The sequence below is a fragment of the Amblyraja radiata genome, chromosome X (genome assembly GCF_010909765.2).
Source record: "Amblyraja radiata isolate CabotCenter1 chromosome X, sAmbRad1.1.pri, whole genome shotgun sequence".
Taxonomy (NCBI): Eukaryota; Metazoa; Chordata; class Chondrichthyes; order Rajiformes; family Rajidae; genus Amblyraja; species Amblyraja radiata.
In genome coordinates, this window is record NC_045999.1 from 12,752,031 (window position 1) to 12,765,496 (window position 13,466).

Here is a 13,466-nt window from a genome sequence, read left to right on the forward strand (position 1 = left end):
GTGAGCCGGGCCGGACCGTGCCAGGAGGGAGGGGGGAGCGGTGGGCCTTTGAGGGTAAACCTCGCTTCCTTGTTCCTCGTCTGTTTGGCTGCGGGGAGAACTCAACACAAGGCGAGCAGCTCCGGAGAATCCTCGCCCAGCGCCTTGAACAATGTCCCACACACAGACTGAAGAAGATAGACATAAAACGCTGGAGTAACTCAGCGGGACAGGCAGCATCAGTCTGAAGAAGGGTCTCGACCCATTCCTTCTCTCCAGAGATGCTGCCGGACCTTCCCTGCACACAGTGGGACAGGCAGCATCTCTGGAGAGAAGGAATAGGTGACTTATCGGGTCGAGACCCTTCTTCAGATTGAGAGTCAGGGGAGACGGGAAAAGTTTAGGGAATTAAGGTCGGGACAATCTCCCGGCCCCTGTGGAAGATTTGCCAGAGACACGAGGAACTGCAGGTGATGCAATCTTGAGCAAGACACAAAGTGCTGGAGGAACTCAGGTGGTCCGGGGCGTCCTGTCCTCCATAGATGTGGCGCCTGCAATGTCTACTGATTCAAATCAAATGTCCCTCTCCCTCCTCCAGGAGTCGCGGGGAATGGAACAGAGAACTGTGTTCCTGCCCCCTCCCTCTCTCCCCTCCCTCTCTCCCCTCCCTCTCTCCCCCTCCCTCTCTCCCCCTCCCCTCCCTCTCCCCCCTCCTTCTCCCCCCTCCCCTCTCCCCTCTTCCTCCCCTCCCTCTCTCTCCCTCTCCTCCTCTCCCCTCCCTCTCTCCCCTTCCCCTCTCTCCCTTCCTCTCCCTCCCTCCCCTCCCCTCCTCTCTCTCCTCTCTCCCCTTCCTCTGCCTCCCCCCCCTCTCTCCTCTCCTCCCTCTCCCCTCCCTCCCCCTCCCCTCCCCTCCTCTCTCCTCCCCTCTCTCCCCCCTCTCTCCCCTCCCTCTCTCCCCCTCCCCTCTCTCCCCCCTCCCTCTCTCCCTCTTCGCCCTCCTCTCCTCTCCCTCTCTCCCCTCTCTCTCCCCTCCCCCTCTCTCCCTCTCCCCCTACCCTCCCTCCCCCCTCCCCTCCCCCATATGTGCGGAGCGGCCACGCTGTGACATTGCTGCGACCTGGCCCCGTGTTGCCAAAGACCGCTTCACACGGCAGTCATTTACTCGATCTGATAATGATAGACATATGTGCTTCAGCCACTGAGTAATCCCGCTGCCGGCTAGCGATGATAATGAGAAGCGTCTGTGCAATGTAGAGGTCAGGGAGGAGGGCAGCCAGCCAGCCAGAGACTGGAACATGTGTGTGGGTGGACGGTACAGAGAAGATGTGGGGGGAGGTGTTTACTGTACCTCGGTACACGTGACAATAAACTAAACTATACTAAAGATAGACACAAAAAGCTGGAGTAACTCAGCGGGACAGGAAGCATCTCTGGAGAGAAGGCATCTGCAGTTCCTTCCTGCACACTAAATTAAACTAAGAGGAGGTCATAAGTGATAGTAGCAGAATTAGACCATTCGGCCCATCATGGCTGATCTATCTCTCCCTCCTAACCCCATTCCTCTGCCTTCTCCCCATAACCCCTGTACTAATCAAGAATCCATCTATCTCTGCCTTAAAAATATCCATTGGCTTGGCCTCCACAGCCTTCTGTGGCAATGAATTCTACAGATTCATCACCCTCTGACTAAATAAATTCCTTCTCATCTCCTTCCGAAAGGAACGTCCTTTACTTCTGAGGCTGCGGCCTCTGGTCCTAGACTCTCCCACTCGTGGAAAAATCCTCTCCACATCTACTCTGTTCAGTCCACGGTGACGGTCAGAAAGAGCTAAGGGATTCAGAAGGAAGATAGACACACAATGCTGGAGTAACTCAGCGGGCCAGGCAGCATCTCTGGACAGAAGGAATGGGTGTCGTTTAGGCTCACGAAAGATAGAAGGCAGTGCAGATGTGAAGAAGGGTCTCGACCTGAAACGACACCCATTCCTGCTGAGTTACTCCAGCTTTTTGTGTCTATCTGCAGATGTGGAAAGGTGGCAAGTCCATTGCCTCCACAGATGCTGCCTGACCTGCTGGGATTCCTGCAGCACTCTGTGTTGCTGCAGCTCTCTGGTCTAATGCATGCAACAGTGCCATGCAATGCAGCTGCCTGCATGCTGCTGCTGCCCTGGGGTTGTCTGCCAGTGCCATGCAGTTCTTGCCAACAAGGCTGGCACTTGCTGCCAATTGAGAGCCCAGCTCCCAGCGGCTTGGCACGGTGCCAGGCAGCATTAACCCCCCGAGGTTTAGCTTAGTTTAGAGATACAGTGCAGAAACAGGCTCTGCAGCCCACCGACTCCACACCGACCAGCGATCCCCACACTAGCAGTATCCTGCATACACTAGGGACAATTTACAATTATACCTAAGCCAATTATCCTACAAACCTGTATGTCTTTGGAGTGTGTGGGGAAACTGGAGCACCCAGAGGAAACCCACCTGGTCACGTACAAACTCCGTACAGACAGCACCCTTAGTGAGGATCAAACCCGGGACACTGGCGCTGTGAGGCAGCAACTCTACCGCTGCGCCACCGTGCCACACCAATTCTGTGTTCCACACAGAATTCCAGGAGATGCAGGTGCCTTGTGTCTACAAGTGTCTTTTAAATGCTGTTATAGTACCTGCCTCAACTACCTCCTCTGGCAGCGTATTCCCTCTCAACCCCATAATAGGAGCAGAATTAGGCCATTCGGCCCATCAAGTCTACTCCGCCATTCAATCACGGCTGATCTATCTTTCCCTCTCAACCCCATTCTCCTGCCTTCTCCCCGTGGTCCTTGACTTACCAATCAAGTATCTGTCAATCTCCACCTTAAAGATATCCATTGATGACCTCCACAGCCGTCTGTGGCAATGAATCCCACAGATTCACCACCTCCTTACTAAAGAAATTCCTCCTCATCTCCTTTCTAAAGGTACGTCCTTTTTTTCTGAGGCTGTGCCGTCTGGTTCTAGCCTCTCCCACTAGAGGAAACATCCTCTCCATATCCACTCTATCCAGTCCTTTCACTACTTGGTAAGTTTCAATGAGGTCCCGACTCATCCTTCTAATTCCAGCGGGTACAGGCCCAGAGCCGTCAGACGCTCATCATGCATGCTCATCATGGGCATGCAGGTGCAGCAGGCAGTGAAGAAAGCGAATGGTATGTTAGCTTTCATAGCAAAAGGATTTGAGTATAGGAGCAGGGAGGTTCTACTGCAGTTGTACAGGGTCTTGGTGAGACCACACCTGGAGTATTGCGTACAGTTCTGGTCTCCAAATCTGAGGAAGGACATTATTGCCATAGAGGGAGTGCAGAGAAGGTTCACCAGACTGATTCCTGGGATGTCAGGACTGTCTTATGAAGAAAGACTGGATAGACTTGGTTTATACTCTCTAGAATTTAGGAGATTGAGAGGGGATCTTATAGAAACTTACAAAATTCTTAAGGGGTTGGACAGGCTAGATGCAGGAAGATTGCTCCCGATGTTGGGGAAGTCCAGGACAAGGGGTCACAGCTTAAGGATAAGGGGGAAACCCTTTAAAACTGAGATGAGAAGAACTTTTTTCACACAGAGAGTGGTGAATCTCTGGAACTCCCTGCCACAGAGGGTAGTCGAGGCCAGTTCATTGGCTATATTTAAGAGGGAGTTAGATGTGGCCCTTGTGGCTAAGGGGATCAGAGGGTATGGAGAGAAGGCAGGTACGGGATACTGAGTTGGATGATCAGCCATGGTCATATTGAATGGCGGTGCAGGCTCGAAGGGCCGAATGGCCTACTCCTGCACCTAATTTCTATGTTTCTATGTTTCTATGTTTCTATCATACGTTAATCCAGTCATCCCTGGAATTATTCCATCTTAAACCCATGGCCTCGACGTCTTCATTCCCCCCCCCTTGAGAAACATTCATGCTATCTATCCCTAATGTGAATAATGACCAGGGACCCACTTTCAAAAAGTTAAAATAATTAAAAACAAATTAAGTTTTACAATGTTTGAAAGAGGTGAACGTTATAAATCAGGTGTATGCTAAAGACAATTCGAGGATTTAAATAAAGTTTAGTAAATTTAGGACGGCACTGTGGTGCAGCGGTAGAGTTGCTGCTTTACAGCGCCAGAGACCTGGGTTCGATCCTGACTACGGGTGCTGTCTGCACAAGGTTTGTACATTCTCCCTGTAACCATGTGGGTTTTCTGCAGGTGCTCCGGTTTCCTCCCACATTCCAAAGACGTGCAGGTTTGCAGGTTAATTGGCTTTGGAATTCGTTGTAAATTGTCCCTAGTGTGAGTGGGATAGTGTTAGTGTACGGGAGGATCGCTGGTCGGAACAGACTCGGTGGCCGAAGGGCCTGTTTCTGCGTTGTGTCTATAAAGTCTAAAAAAAACAGCATCCCTGCACCACTTCCTCTCATCAAGTAATTATCCAATCCTCGTGCTTTACTGTCTGTCATCAACAATTTAAAAAAATATATCTCGTCTGCCCAGCTATTTATTGCTTGACCTTTACAAGAGAGAGAGAGAGAGAGAAAATACTCCAACACAAATTGCTGGTGTAACTCAGCGGGTTAGGCAGCATCTCTGGAGACAGGAATAGGTGATGTTTTGGGTTGAGACCCTTCTTCAGACTGAGCCTTTGATTAGTACGGGTGTCAGGGGTTATGGGGAGAAGGCAGGAGAATGGGGTTAGGAGGGAGAGATAGATCAGCCGTGATTGAATGGTGGAGTAGACTTGATGGGCCGAATGGCCTAATTCTGCTGCTATCACTTATGAACATTAACCTCAGTAATACTTGATCAAAAATATCAAAGGTTTCCAGCGGCAATGTAGTTTGAGCAATACTGTGGCTCCAGGACAAGTGATGCATGAATTGGTGACGATGTATTTATGCAGCTACAAGAGGCTTCACCATTACATTTGAGTCTGAAATCTCAATCACACAGAGCATGATGCTGATCGCATTCAGCCGAGCATTGATTGCATGTTGAGGGGCAGCAATGTTTGGTGCTTCAGGTGAAGTACCCTGGTACATCACTGTAGACATTAATGATGTAAAGAGATAAAGGCCAGAGAAGGTTAGATTGCATTGTGGCTCCAAACCTTTGATGTATTTTAATCAACTTTCATTGAGATCTTTGTTTCCATTTGTTTGTCTCTGGTAAAGGTTTCTCAGTAAAGACAATAGAAAATAGGTGCAGCAGTAGGCCATTCGGCCCTTCGAGCCAGCGCCGCCATTCAATGTGATCATGGCTGATTATCCCCAATCAGATGGCTGTGGAGGCCAAGTCAATGGATATTTTTTAAGGCAGAGATTGACAGATTCTTGATTAGTACGGGTGTCAGGGGTTATGGGGAGAAGGCAGGAGAATGGGGTTAGGAGGGAACAATAGATCAGCCACGATTGAATAGCGGAGTAGACTTGATGGGCCGAATGGCCTAATTCTGCTACTATCACTTATGAACATGAACCTCAGTAATACTTGATCAAAAATATCAAAGGTTTCCAGCGGCAATGTAGTTTGAGCAATACTGTGGCTCCAGGATGAGTGATGCATGAATGGCCTAATTCTGCTCCTATCACTTATGACAGGGTGATATGACTGCAAAGTTGGCCTGGATACTGCGTTGGGGTGGAGAGTGGGGAGAGGGAGGTCAGACTGGGGGGGTTAAAGCATGAGGGTAGTAGGCTGGGATCTTAAGTTGTATGGGAGTGGAGTGGAGTGTGTGGGAAATTAAATTAGAGAGCGGAAACTGAATGTGGTTTGTTGAGGTTTCATCCCACGCTGATATCTCTTATGTCCTGGACCACAGAAACTCCCCTTGAGCGGGCAGATCCGGCACTCCTGCAAAACATTGGGAAAACCGTAGGGAATGAGTTGTCAGAACTGATGGCTGGGATGGGAAACTTGTAATGAAAGGATAGTTTAGTTTTGTTGAGACCCTTCTTCACTTTGTGTCCATTCCCGACCCACAATGTCGCCTATCCATTCCCTCCACATATAAGAAGGGTCCATTCTCTCCACAGATACAGCTTTACCTGCTGTTACTCCAGCACTCTGTGTTTTGATCAAGATTCCAGCATCTGCAGTTCCTTGTGACACCACTCACATCAGTTGTCGTTAGTAAACCTTTGGCACTTTCACTTCAAGTGGCGCAGCGGTAGAGTTGCTGCCTCACAGCGCCAGAGACCCGGGTTCCATCCCGACCTCTGCCGCTGTCCGTGTGGAGTTTGCACGTTCTCCCCGTGACCGCGTGTGTTTCCTCCAGGTGCTCCTGTTTCCTCCCACACACCAAAGACGTGCGGGTTTGTAGGTCAATTGGCCTCTGTATACTGCCCCCTAGTGTGTAGGGAGTGGATGTGAAAGTGGGATAACATAGAACTAGTCTGAACGGGTGATCGATGGGCCGGCATGGACTCGATGGGCCGAAGGACCTCTTTCTCTGCTGTATCCCTAAAGCTAAAACTAAAACACTGACATTTGGACTGCCGGTCTCCATTGAGAACAAGAGGAGACCATTCGTCCCTTCAAAGCCTGTTCTGCCCTTCAATAAAATTGTGGGTGATCTGATCTTTGAGCTCAGCACTACTTTTGTGTTCTCTCCACCACATCTCTCCATGCTCTCATCATCTAAATGTCCAGCAGTCTGTGCCTTGACGATGTTGTGTGACTTCATCTCCACAGCCTTTGCACCGTAACTTCCAACCCTTCTTCAGACTGAGTGTCACGGGTGACAGATGACCCAGGAAAGGTGGAGTCCACAATGGTCCATTGGTGGCTATGGAGGAGGTAATAACGAAGGGTTACAAACAGTGAAACTAGCAGGATGACTAGAGTAGGGTGGTGTTTGTATCTCTTGGTTATCACCACTTCCACAGCCAACAATGGACCATTGTGAGCTCCACCTTTTCCTTGGTTATCGGTGCCGGCTCTGATCAGTGACAATTTTCCCTACCTCTAGTTTCCCTCTCCCCCGACTCTCAGTCTGAAGAAGGATTTCGACCCGAAACGTCACCTATTCCTTTTCTCCAGAGATGCTACCTGACCCGCTGAGTTTAGTCCAGTTTAGAGATACAGTGCGGTAACAGGCCCTTCGGCCCACCTAGTCCGTGCTGACCAGCGGGTTCCCACACACTAACTCTAGTTCTACACACACTAGGGACAATTTACAATTACCTACAAACCTGTACGTCTTTGGAGTGTGGGAGGAAACCGGAGAAAACCCACGCAGGTCGCAGGAAGAATGTACAAACTCCGTACAGACAGCACCCGTAGTCAGGATCAAGCCCGGGTCTCCGGTGCTGTGAGGCAGCAACTCTACCGCTGCGCCACCGTGCTGAGTTACTCCAGCATATTGTGTCTATCTTCGGTGTAAAGCAGAATTATTCTGTCCTGCACAGGAGCAGTACTAACATTGGTCTTTCCCCCAGGGCCAGAGGGTGAGGATCACTGGGCCTCACACTTCCCACACTGTGGGACAACGCTGCAGTCTCCCATTGACTTCCACTCTGGCATCTTCACTTTCAACCCTGCCCTGGAGCCCATCCAGTTACTGGGATACAACCTGTCCACCACACAGATGCTGTCGATAACCAACGATGGCCATGCCGGTAAGGACAAGGAGACGTGCGTTCTCTCACAGAGGCATGAATGAATGAATAAATGAGTGAATGAAAGTATGAATGAATACTTAATTCTCTGCCTCAGAGGGCGGTGGAGGCAGGTTCTCTGGATGCTTTCAAGAGAGAGCTGGATAGGGCTCTTAAAAATAGTGGAGTCAGGGGATATGGGGAGAAGGCAGGAACGGGGTACTGTTTGGGGATGATCAGCCATGATCACATTGAATGGCGGTGCTGGCTCGAAGGGCCGAATGGCCTACTCCTGCACCTATTGTCTATTGTCTATTTATTGTCACATGTGACAAGCCACAGTGAAATTATTTGCTTGCGTGCCCAAGGTGTTCCATCCATACACAGATAGAATAGGTTTGGAGGGGTACAGGCCACACACAGGCAGGTGGAAGCCCAAGATATGCAAAGGGTCACCACATCAAGGGCATCGACAAGGTTGCATATCCCACGTCAGGTCCTCCTTTCTTCTAACCCCCCACATGGCGGTCCCCCCACGCCCGGCTCCTCCTTTGTTCCCAGGCGGCGCGTAGTCCGACTCCCACGTGGCCCATCCTCGAGCGCCAATCCTCGGCAAAATCTGGGATGTGGGGCAAATGCTGCCGTTTGATAGTCATAGAGTGATACAGCGTGGAAACAGGCCCTTCAGCCCAACTTGCCTACATCGGCCAACATGTCCCGGCTACACTAGTCCCACCTGCCCGCGTTTGGTCCATATCCCTCCAAACCGGTCCGATCCATGTAAACGTTGGGATAGTCCCAGCCCCAACTACCTCCTCCGGCAGCTTGTCCCATACACCCACTGTCCTTTGTGTGAAAAAGTTACCCCTCTGATTCCTATTAAATCTTTTCCTATTCATCTTAAACCTAGGTTCTCTTGTCCTCGATTCCCCTACTCTGGGCAAGAGACTCTGTGTACTTACCTGATCTATTCCTATCATGATTTTGTACACCTCTATAAGATCACCTCTTATCCTCCTGCGCTCCAAGGAATAGAGACCCAGCCTACTCAACCTCTCCCTATAGCTCACACCCTCAAGTCCTGGCAACATCTTCGTACATTTTCTCAGAGTTCCTTCTAAGGAAGCCATTGGGCTGGGATTGCAGTGTTCCTGACTGTTTGTCCACAAGGTATGTCCATGGAGCATTTGGACAGGTACATGGATAGGAACGGTTGTGGGAGGGGTAGACACAAAATGCTGGAACAGCGGGTTAGGCAGCATCTCTGGAGAGAAGGAATGGGGGACATTTCGGGTTGAGATCCTTCATTAGATCCTTCATGGACTCGGATCATCACCTATTCCTTTTCTCCAGAGATGCTGCCTGACCCGCTGAGGTAGGTGAACACAGGCAAGGGAGGCTGTTGATCATTGGACAAAGACCAGAGGTGAAGGCGCCCATGTTGTGAGTGATGTTGGGGTGTTTGATTGCATTGCTTCTTTGGATGGCTTTGGGCTTGTTTTCCGGTGTCACTGACTGCGCCTGTGTGTGTGTGTGTGTGTGTGTTGCAGTGAAAGTCACCCTGCCTCCCACCATGCGCATCGTCAGCATGTCGCATCACTACACTGCCGTGCAACTCCACCTGCACTGGGGCAGCGAGACGGAGCCCGTGGGGTCTGAACACACCATCAGCGGGGTACACTACCCATCGGAGGTAAGACCCCAGCCTCACTCACCCCATTCACTCTTTGGCCGCTCTCTAAAACCCCTGTCCCACGTTACGAGTTCATTCCAAGAGCTCTCCCGAGTTTGCCCTGATTCGAACGCAGAGATTTACGGTAATGGCCACTCGTCGGTACTCGGGGCTCTCGTGGACATTTTTCATCATGTTGAAAAAGCTTCACGAGTCTTCCCGAGCTTACCTGCCGTTAGCGAGTCTTCCCGAACACCCACCGTTAGCGTAACGAGCCGCTAAGAGACGTCCCCGAGCTCCGACATTCATTCTCCGTGCTTACCACGAGTTTGATTTTTTTTAAACTCGGGAGAGCTCTTGGAATGAACTCGTACCGTGGGACAGGGGTCTAACTTTAATGTGATGGAGGGCCTGAGCGGCACGGTGGCACAGCGGTAGAGTTGCGGCCTTACAGCGCCACAGACCCGGGTTCCATCCTGGCCACGGGTGCTGTCTGCACGGACCCTGACCCACCCATGACCTGCCTGGGTTTTCTCTGAGATCTTCGGTTTCCTCCCACATTCCAAAGACGTACAGGTTAATTGGCTTGGTTTAAAATGTAAAATAGTCCCTAGTGTGTGTAATATTGTGTTAATGTGCGGGGATCGCTGGTCGGTGTCGACTCGGTGGGCCATAGGGCCTATTTCCACATGGGATCTAATACAACAAGAGAAAATATGATAGAAATGTCATACGTTTGTACATTTCTAAGTATTTATCAATCTGTGAAGTACCGTTCATGTGTAATCACTTTTGTTTTAACTTAAGGAACATGCCTGTCAATGTAGGTGAGGTGGCATCTTAGTCACTGAAGCCTTACTACACTGTCTGTCTGTCTATCTATCTATCTATCTATCTATCTATCTATCTATCTATCTATCTATCTATCTATCTATCTATCTATCTATCTATCTATCTATCTATCTATCTATCTATCTATCTATCTATCTATCTATCTATCTATCTATCCTATTACTAAAACTCTCATCTTGAACACTTCTGGTTTGCTTTTTTTAAATTGACCCTATATCACTAGGATTTTGTTGCAACTTTACTCACCGCTCTCCTCTGCTCCAAGCCACCACGTTCTGTTACGATCGGTGGAATATTACAAATGTTATGAAGGTTTAAAAAATCATGAGATCAGCAGATTGGTCTTCTCGCCTGTCAGTCACCACGAAGGTAACGCCCCTTCCAGAGGGGTATAAATCCCGGAGGCGGGGCTGAGTCCACAAGCCGTGTGGAGTCGGGGGAAGCCGCTGTGTGGAGCCGGGAGGTGCTGTGTGGGGCTGTGGCAGCTGAGTGGAGTCTCTCCCTCCCACACTCCCCTTCCCCCCTCTCCCCTTCCCCCTCCCCCACACACCCACACCGAGCTTTTACCCCTCCCCCGTTCCTCCCTCCTTCCCCCCCCAACACCCCCCCCCCTCCCCCTACACCACACCTCCCCCACACCCCTCATGTCAGTGGAACATTTTAAGGCAGAGATGGATTGATTCTTGATTAGTATGGGTGTCAGGGGTTATGGGGAGAAGGTGGGAGAGTGGAGTTAGGAGGGAGAGGTAGATCAGTCATGATTAAATGGCGGAGTAGACTTGATGGGCCGAATGGCCCAATTCTGTTCTTATTATTTATGAAGCTGCTCGACACTGCAGTTAACATTGCTACCCAGTCCCCATTGATCATTGTTCCCACCCTGTTGTGGTTTCCTCTGTTATGCTGCTGTAACCGCCCTTGTAGACTTCCGGCAGAAGAGAAATGGTTAGAAGCCATCTGTCCCATCCGCACACTCTAATGTTAGTGCAGGGTCACCAGGGAACACAGAGAGTTTAGTGTATTTTTTTAGTTAGAAATACAGCGTGGAAACAGGCCCTTCGACCCACCGAGTCCACGCCGACCACTGATCCTCACACACTAATGCTATCCTACACACATTAGGGACAATTTACATTTATACCAAGCCAACCCACACCACCCCCTCCCCCCCACACCACCCCCTACCCCTCACGCCACCCCTCCCCCCACATCGTCCCCTCCCCCCCCACACCACCCCTCCCCCCCCCACACCACCCCTCCCCCCACATCCCCCCCCCCCCCCCACACCCCCGCTCCCCCACCCCACCCCCTCCCCCCCACACCCCCCCGCCCCCCCCCACCACCCCCCCCCCCCCCACCTCCCCTCCCACCACTCCAACCCTCCCCGCACTGCTCCCTTCCCCCCTCACCACCCCTCCCCCCCACACCACCCCTCCCCCCCTCACACCACCCCTCCCCCCACACCGCCCCCTCCCCCCACACCAACCCTCCCCCCACACACCACCCCTCCCCACCACACCACCCCACCCCCCCACACCACCCCCTCCCCCCCACACCACCCCTCCCCCCACACCACCCCCTCCCCCCACACACCACCCCCTCCCCCCCACACCACCCCCTCCCCCCACACCACCCCCTCCCCCCACACCACCCCTCCCCCCACACACCACCCCTCCCCACACACCACCCACCCCTCCCCCCCACACACACCCCCTCCCCCCCACACCCCCCCCCTCCCCCCCCCCCCCCCCGACCCTCCCCCCCCCCCCCCCACCACCCCCCCCCCCCACCACCCCTCCCCCCCCCACACCCCCGGCCTCCCCCCCCCCCACCCCCCTCCCCCCCACCCCCCCCTCCCCCCCCCCCCCCCCCCCCCCCCCCCCCCCCACATCACCCCCCCCCCCCCCCCCCCCCCCCCCCCCCCACCACCCCCCCGCCCCCCCCCCCCCCCCCCCCCACCACCCCCCCCCCCCCCCCACCACCCCTCCCCCCACCCCTCCCCCCCCCCCACCACCCCTCCCCCCCCCCACCTCCCCCCCCCCCCCACACCACCCCCTACCCCTCCCACCACCCCTCCCCCACACACCACCCTCCCCCCCACCCACCACCCCCCCCCCCCATCCCCACCCCCCCCCCCCCCCCCCCCTCCCCCCCACCCACCCCCCCCCCCCCCCCCACCCCCCAGCCTCCCCCCCCACCCCACCCCCCCCCCCCCCCCCCCCCCCCACCCCCCCCCCCGCCTCCCCCCCCCCCCCCCCTCCCCCCACACCACCCCCCCTCCACCCCCACACCACCCCTCCCCCCCAACACCACCCCTCCCCACAACACCACCCCTATTTTACAGGCCGCCCACTGTACTGACGCTGCAAGCAATGCGGGAATGTGCAGCCTGGGTTGGGATGATGGATGTGAGCCCAGGTCCACAGGTGACAATGATACAATGATACTGCATTGTCACATGGACCTAGGTACAGTGTTGTACACAGCCCAGTAAAATCATACAGCAGACTAGGCAGTACTAAAGTGCTGACAAAAGTTACAAAAGTGGTGACAAAAGTTACAAAAGTTTACAAAAAATTACACTGAACATTTTCCCCTACTTCCTGCTTCCGCAGGTGCCCCCCCCCCCCTTCTTCTCAGGGCCCCCTCGCTGGGTCACTCTCGACGGCCTCAATGTATCCCATGTATTCAAGAGAGAGTTAGATTTAGCTCTGAGGGCTAACGGAATCTAGGGATATGGGGAAAAAGTCGGAATGGGGTACTGAATTTGGATGATCAGCCATGATCATATTGGATGGTGGTGCTGGCTCGAAGGGCCGAATGGCCTATTCCTGCATCTATTGTCTATGTTTTTATGTCTACCTTGCTTGCGGGTCCCTCCTCACTCTTATTTCGTGTCGAGACCCTTCTTCAGACTGCAAGTCACGGGAAAGTAAGCATGCAGGTACAGCAGGCAGTGAAGAAAGCGAATGGCATGTTGGCCTTTATAACAAGAGGAATCGAATATAGGAGCAAAGAGGTCCTTCTGCAGTTGTACAGAGCCCTGGAGTATTGTGTGCAGTTTTGGTCCCCTAATTTGAGGAAGGACATTCTTGCTATTGAGGGAGTGCAGCGTAGGTTTACAAGGTTAATTCCCAGGATGGTGGGACTGTCATATGCTGAGAGAATGGAGTAGCTGGCCTTGTACGCTCTGGAGTTTAGAAGGATGAGAGGATATCTCATTGAAACATATAAAATTGTTAAGGGTTTGGACACGCTAGAGGGAGGACACATGTTCCCGATGTTGGAGGAGTCCAGAACCAGGGGCCACAGTTTAAGAATAAGGAGTAAACCATTTAGAACGGAGACGAGGA

General features: G+C 52.7%; 1 protein-coding gene across 1 annotated transcript in view; it reads left to right on the plus strand.

Moving 5' to 3' along the window:
• The window catches only part of ca12 (carbonic anhydrase 12), a 50,575-nt gene that overhangs the window by 947 nt on the left and 36,162 nt on the right, over positions 1–13,466 (plus strand). Inside the window, exons 3-4 of the mRNA XM_033014764.1 lie at positions 7,431–7,610; positions 9,140–9,282. Of these exons, the coding sequence (XP_032870655.1) occupies positions 7,431–7,610; positions 9,140–9,282 (323 nt within the window). The remainder of the gene's footprint in view (positions 1–7,430; positions 7,611–9,139; positions 9,283–13,466) is intronic.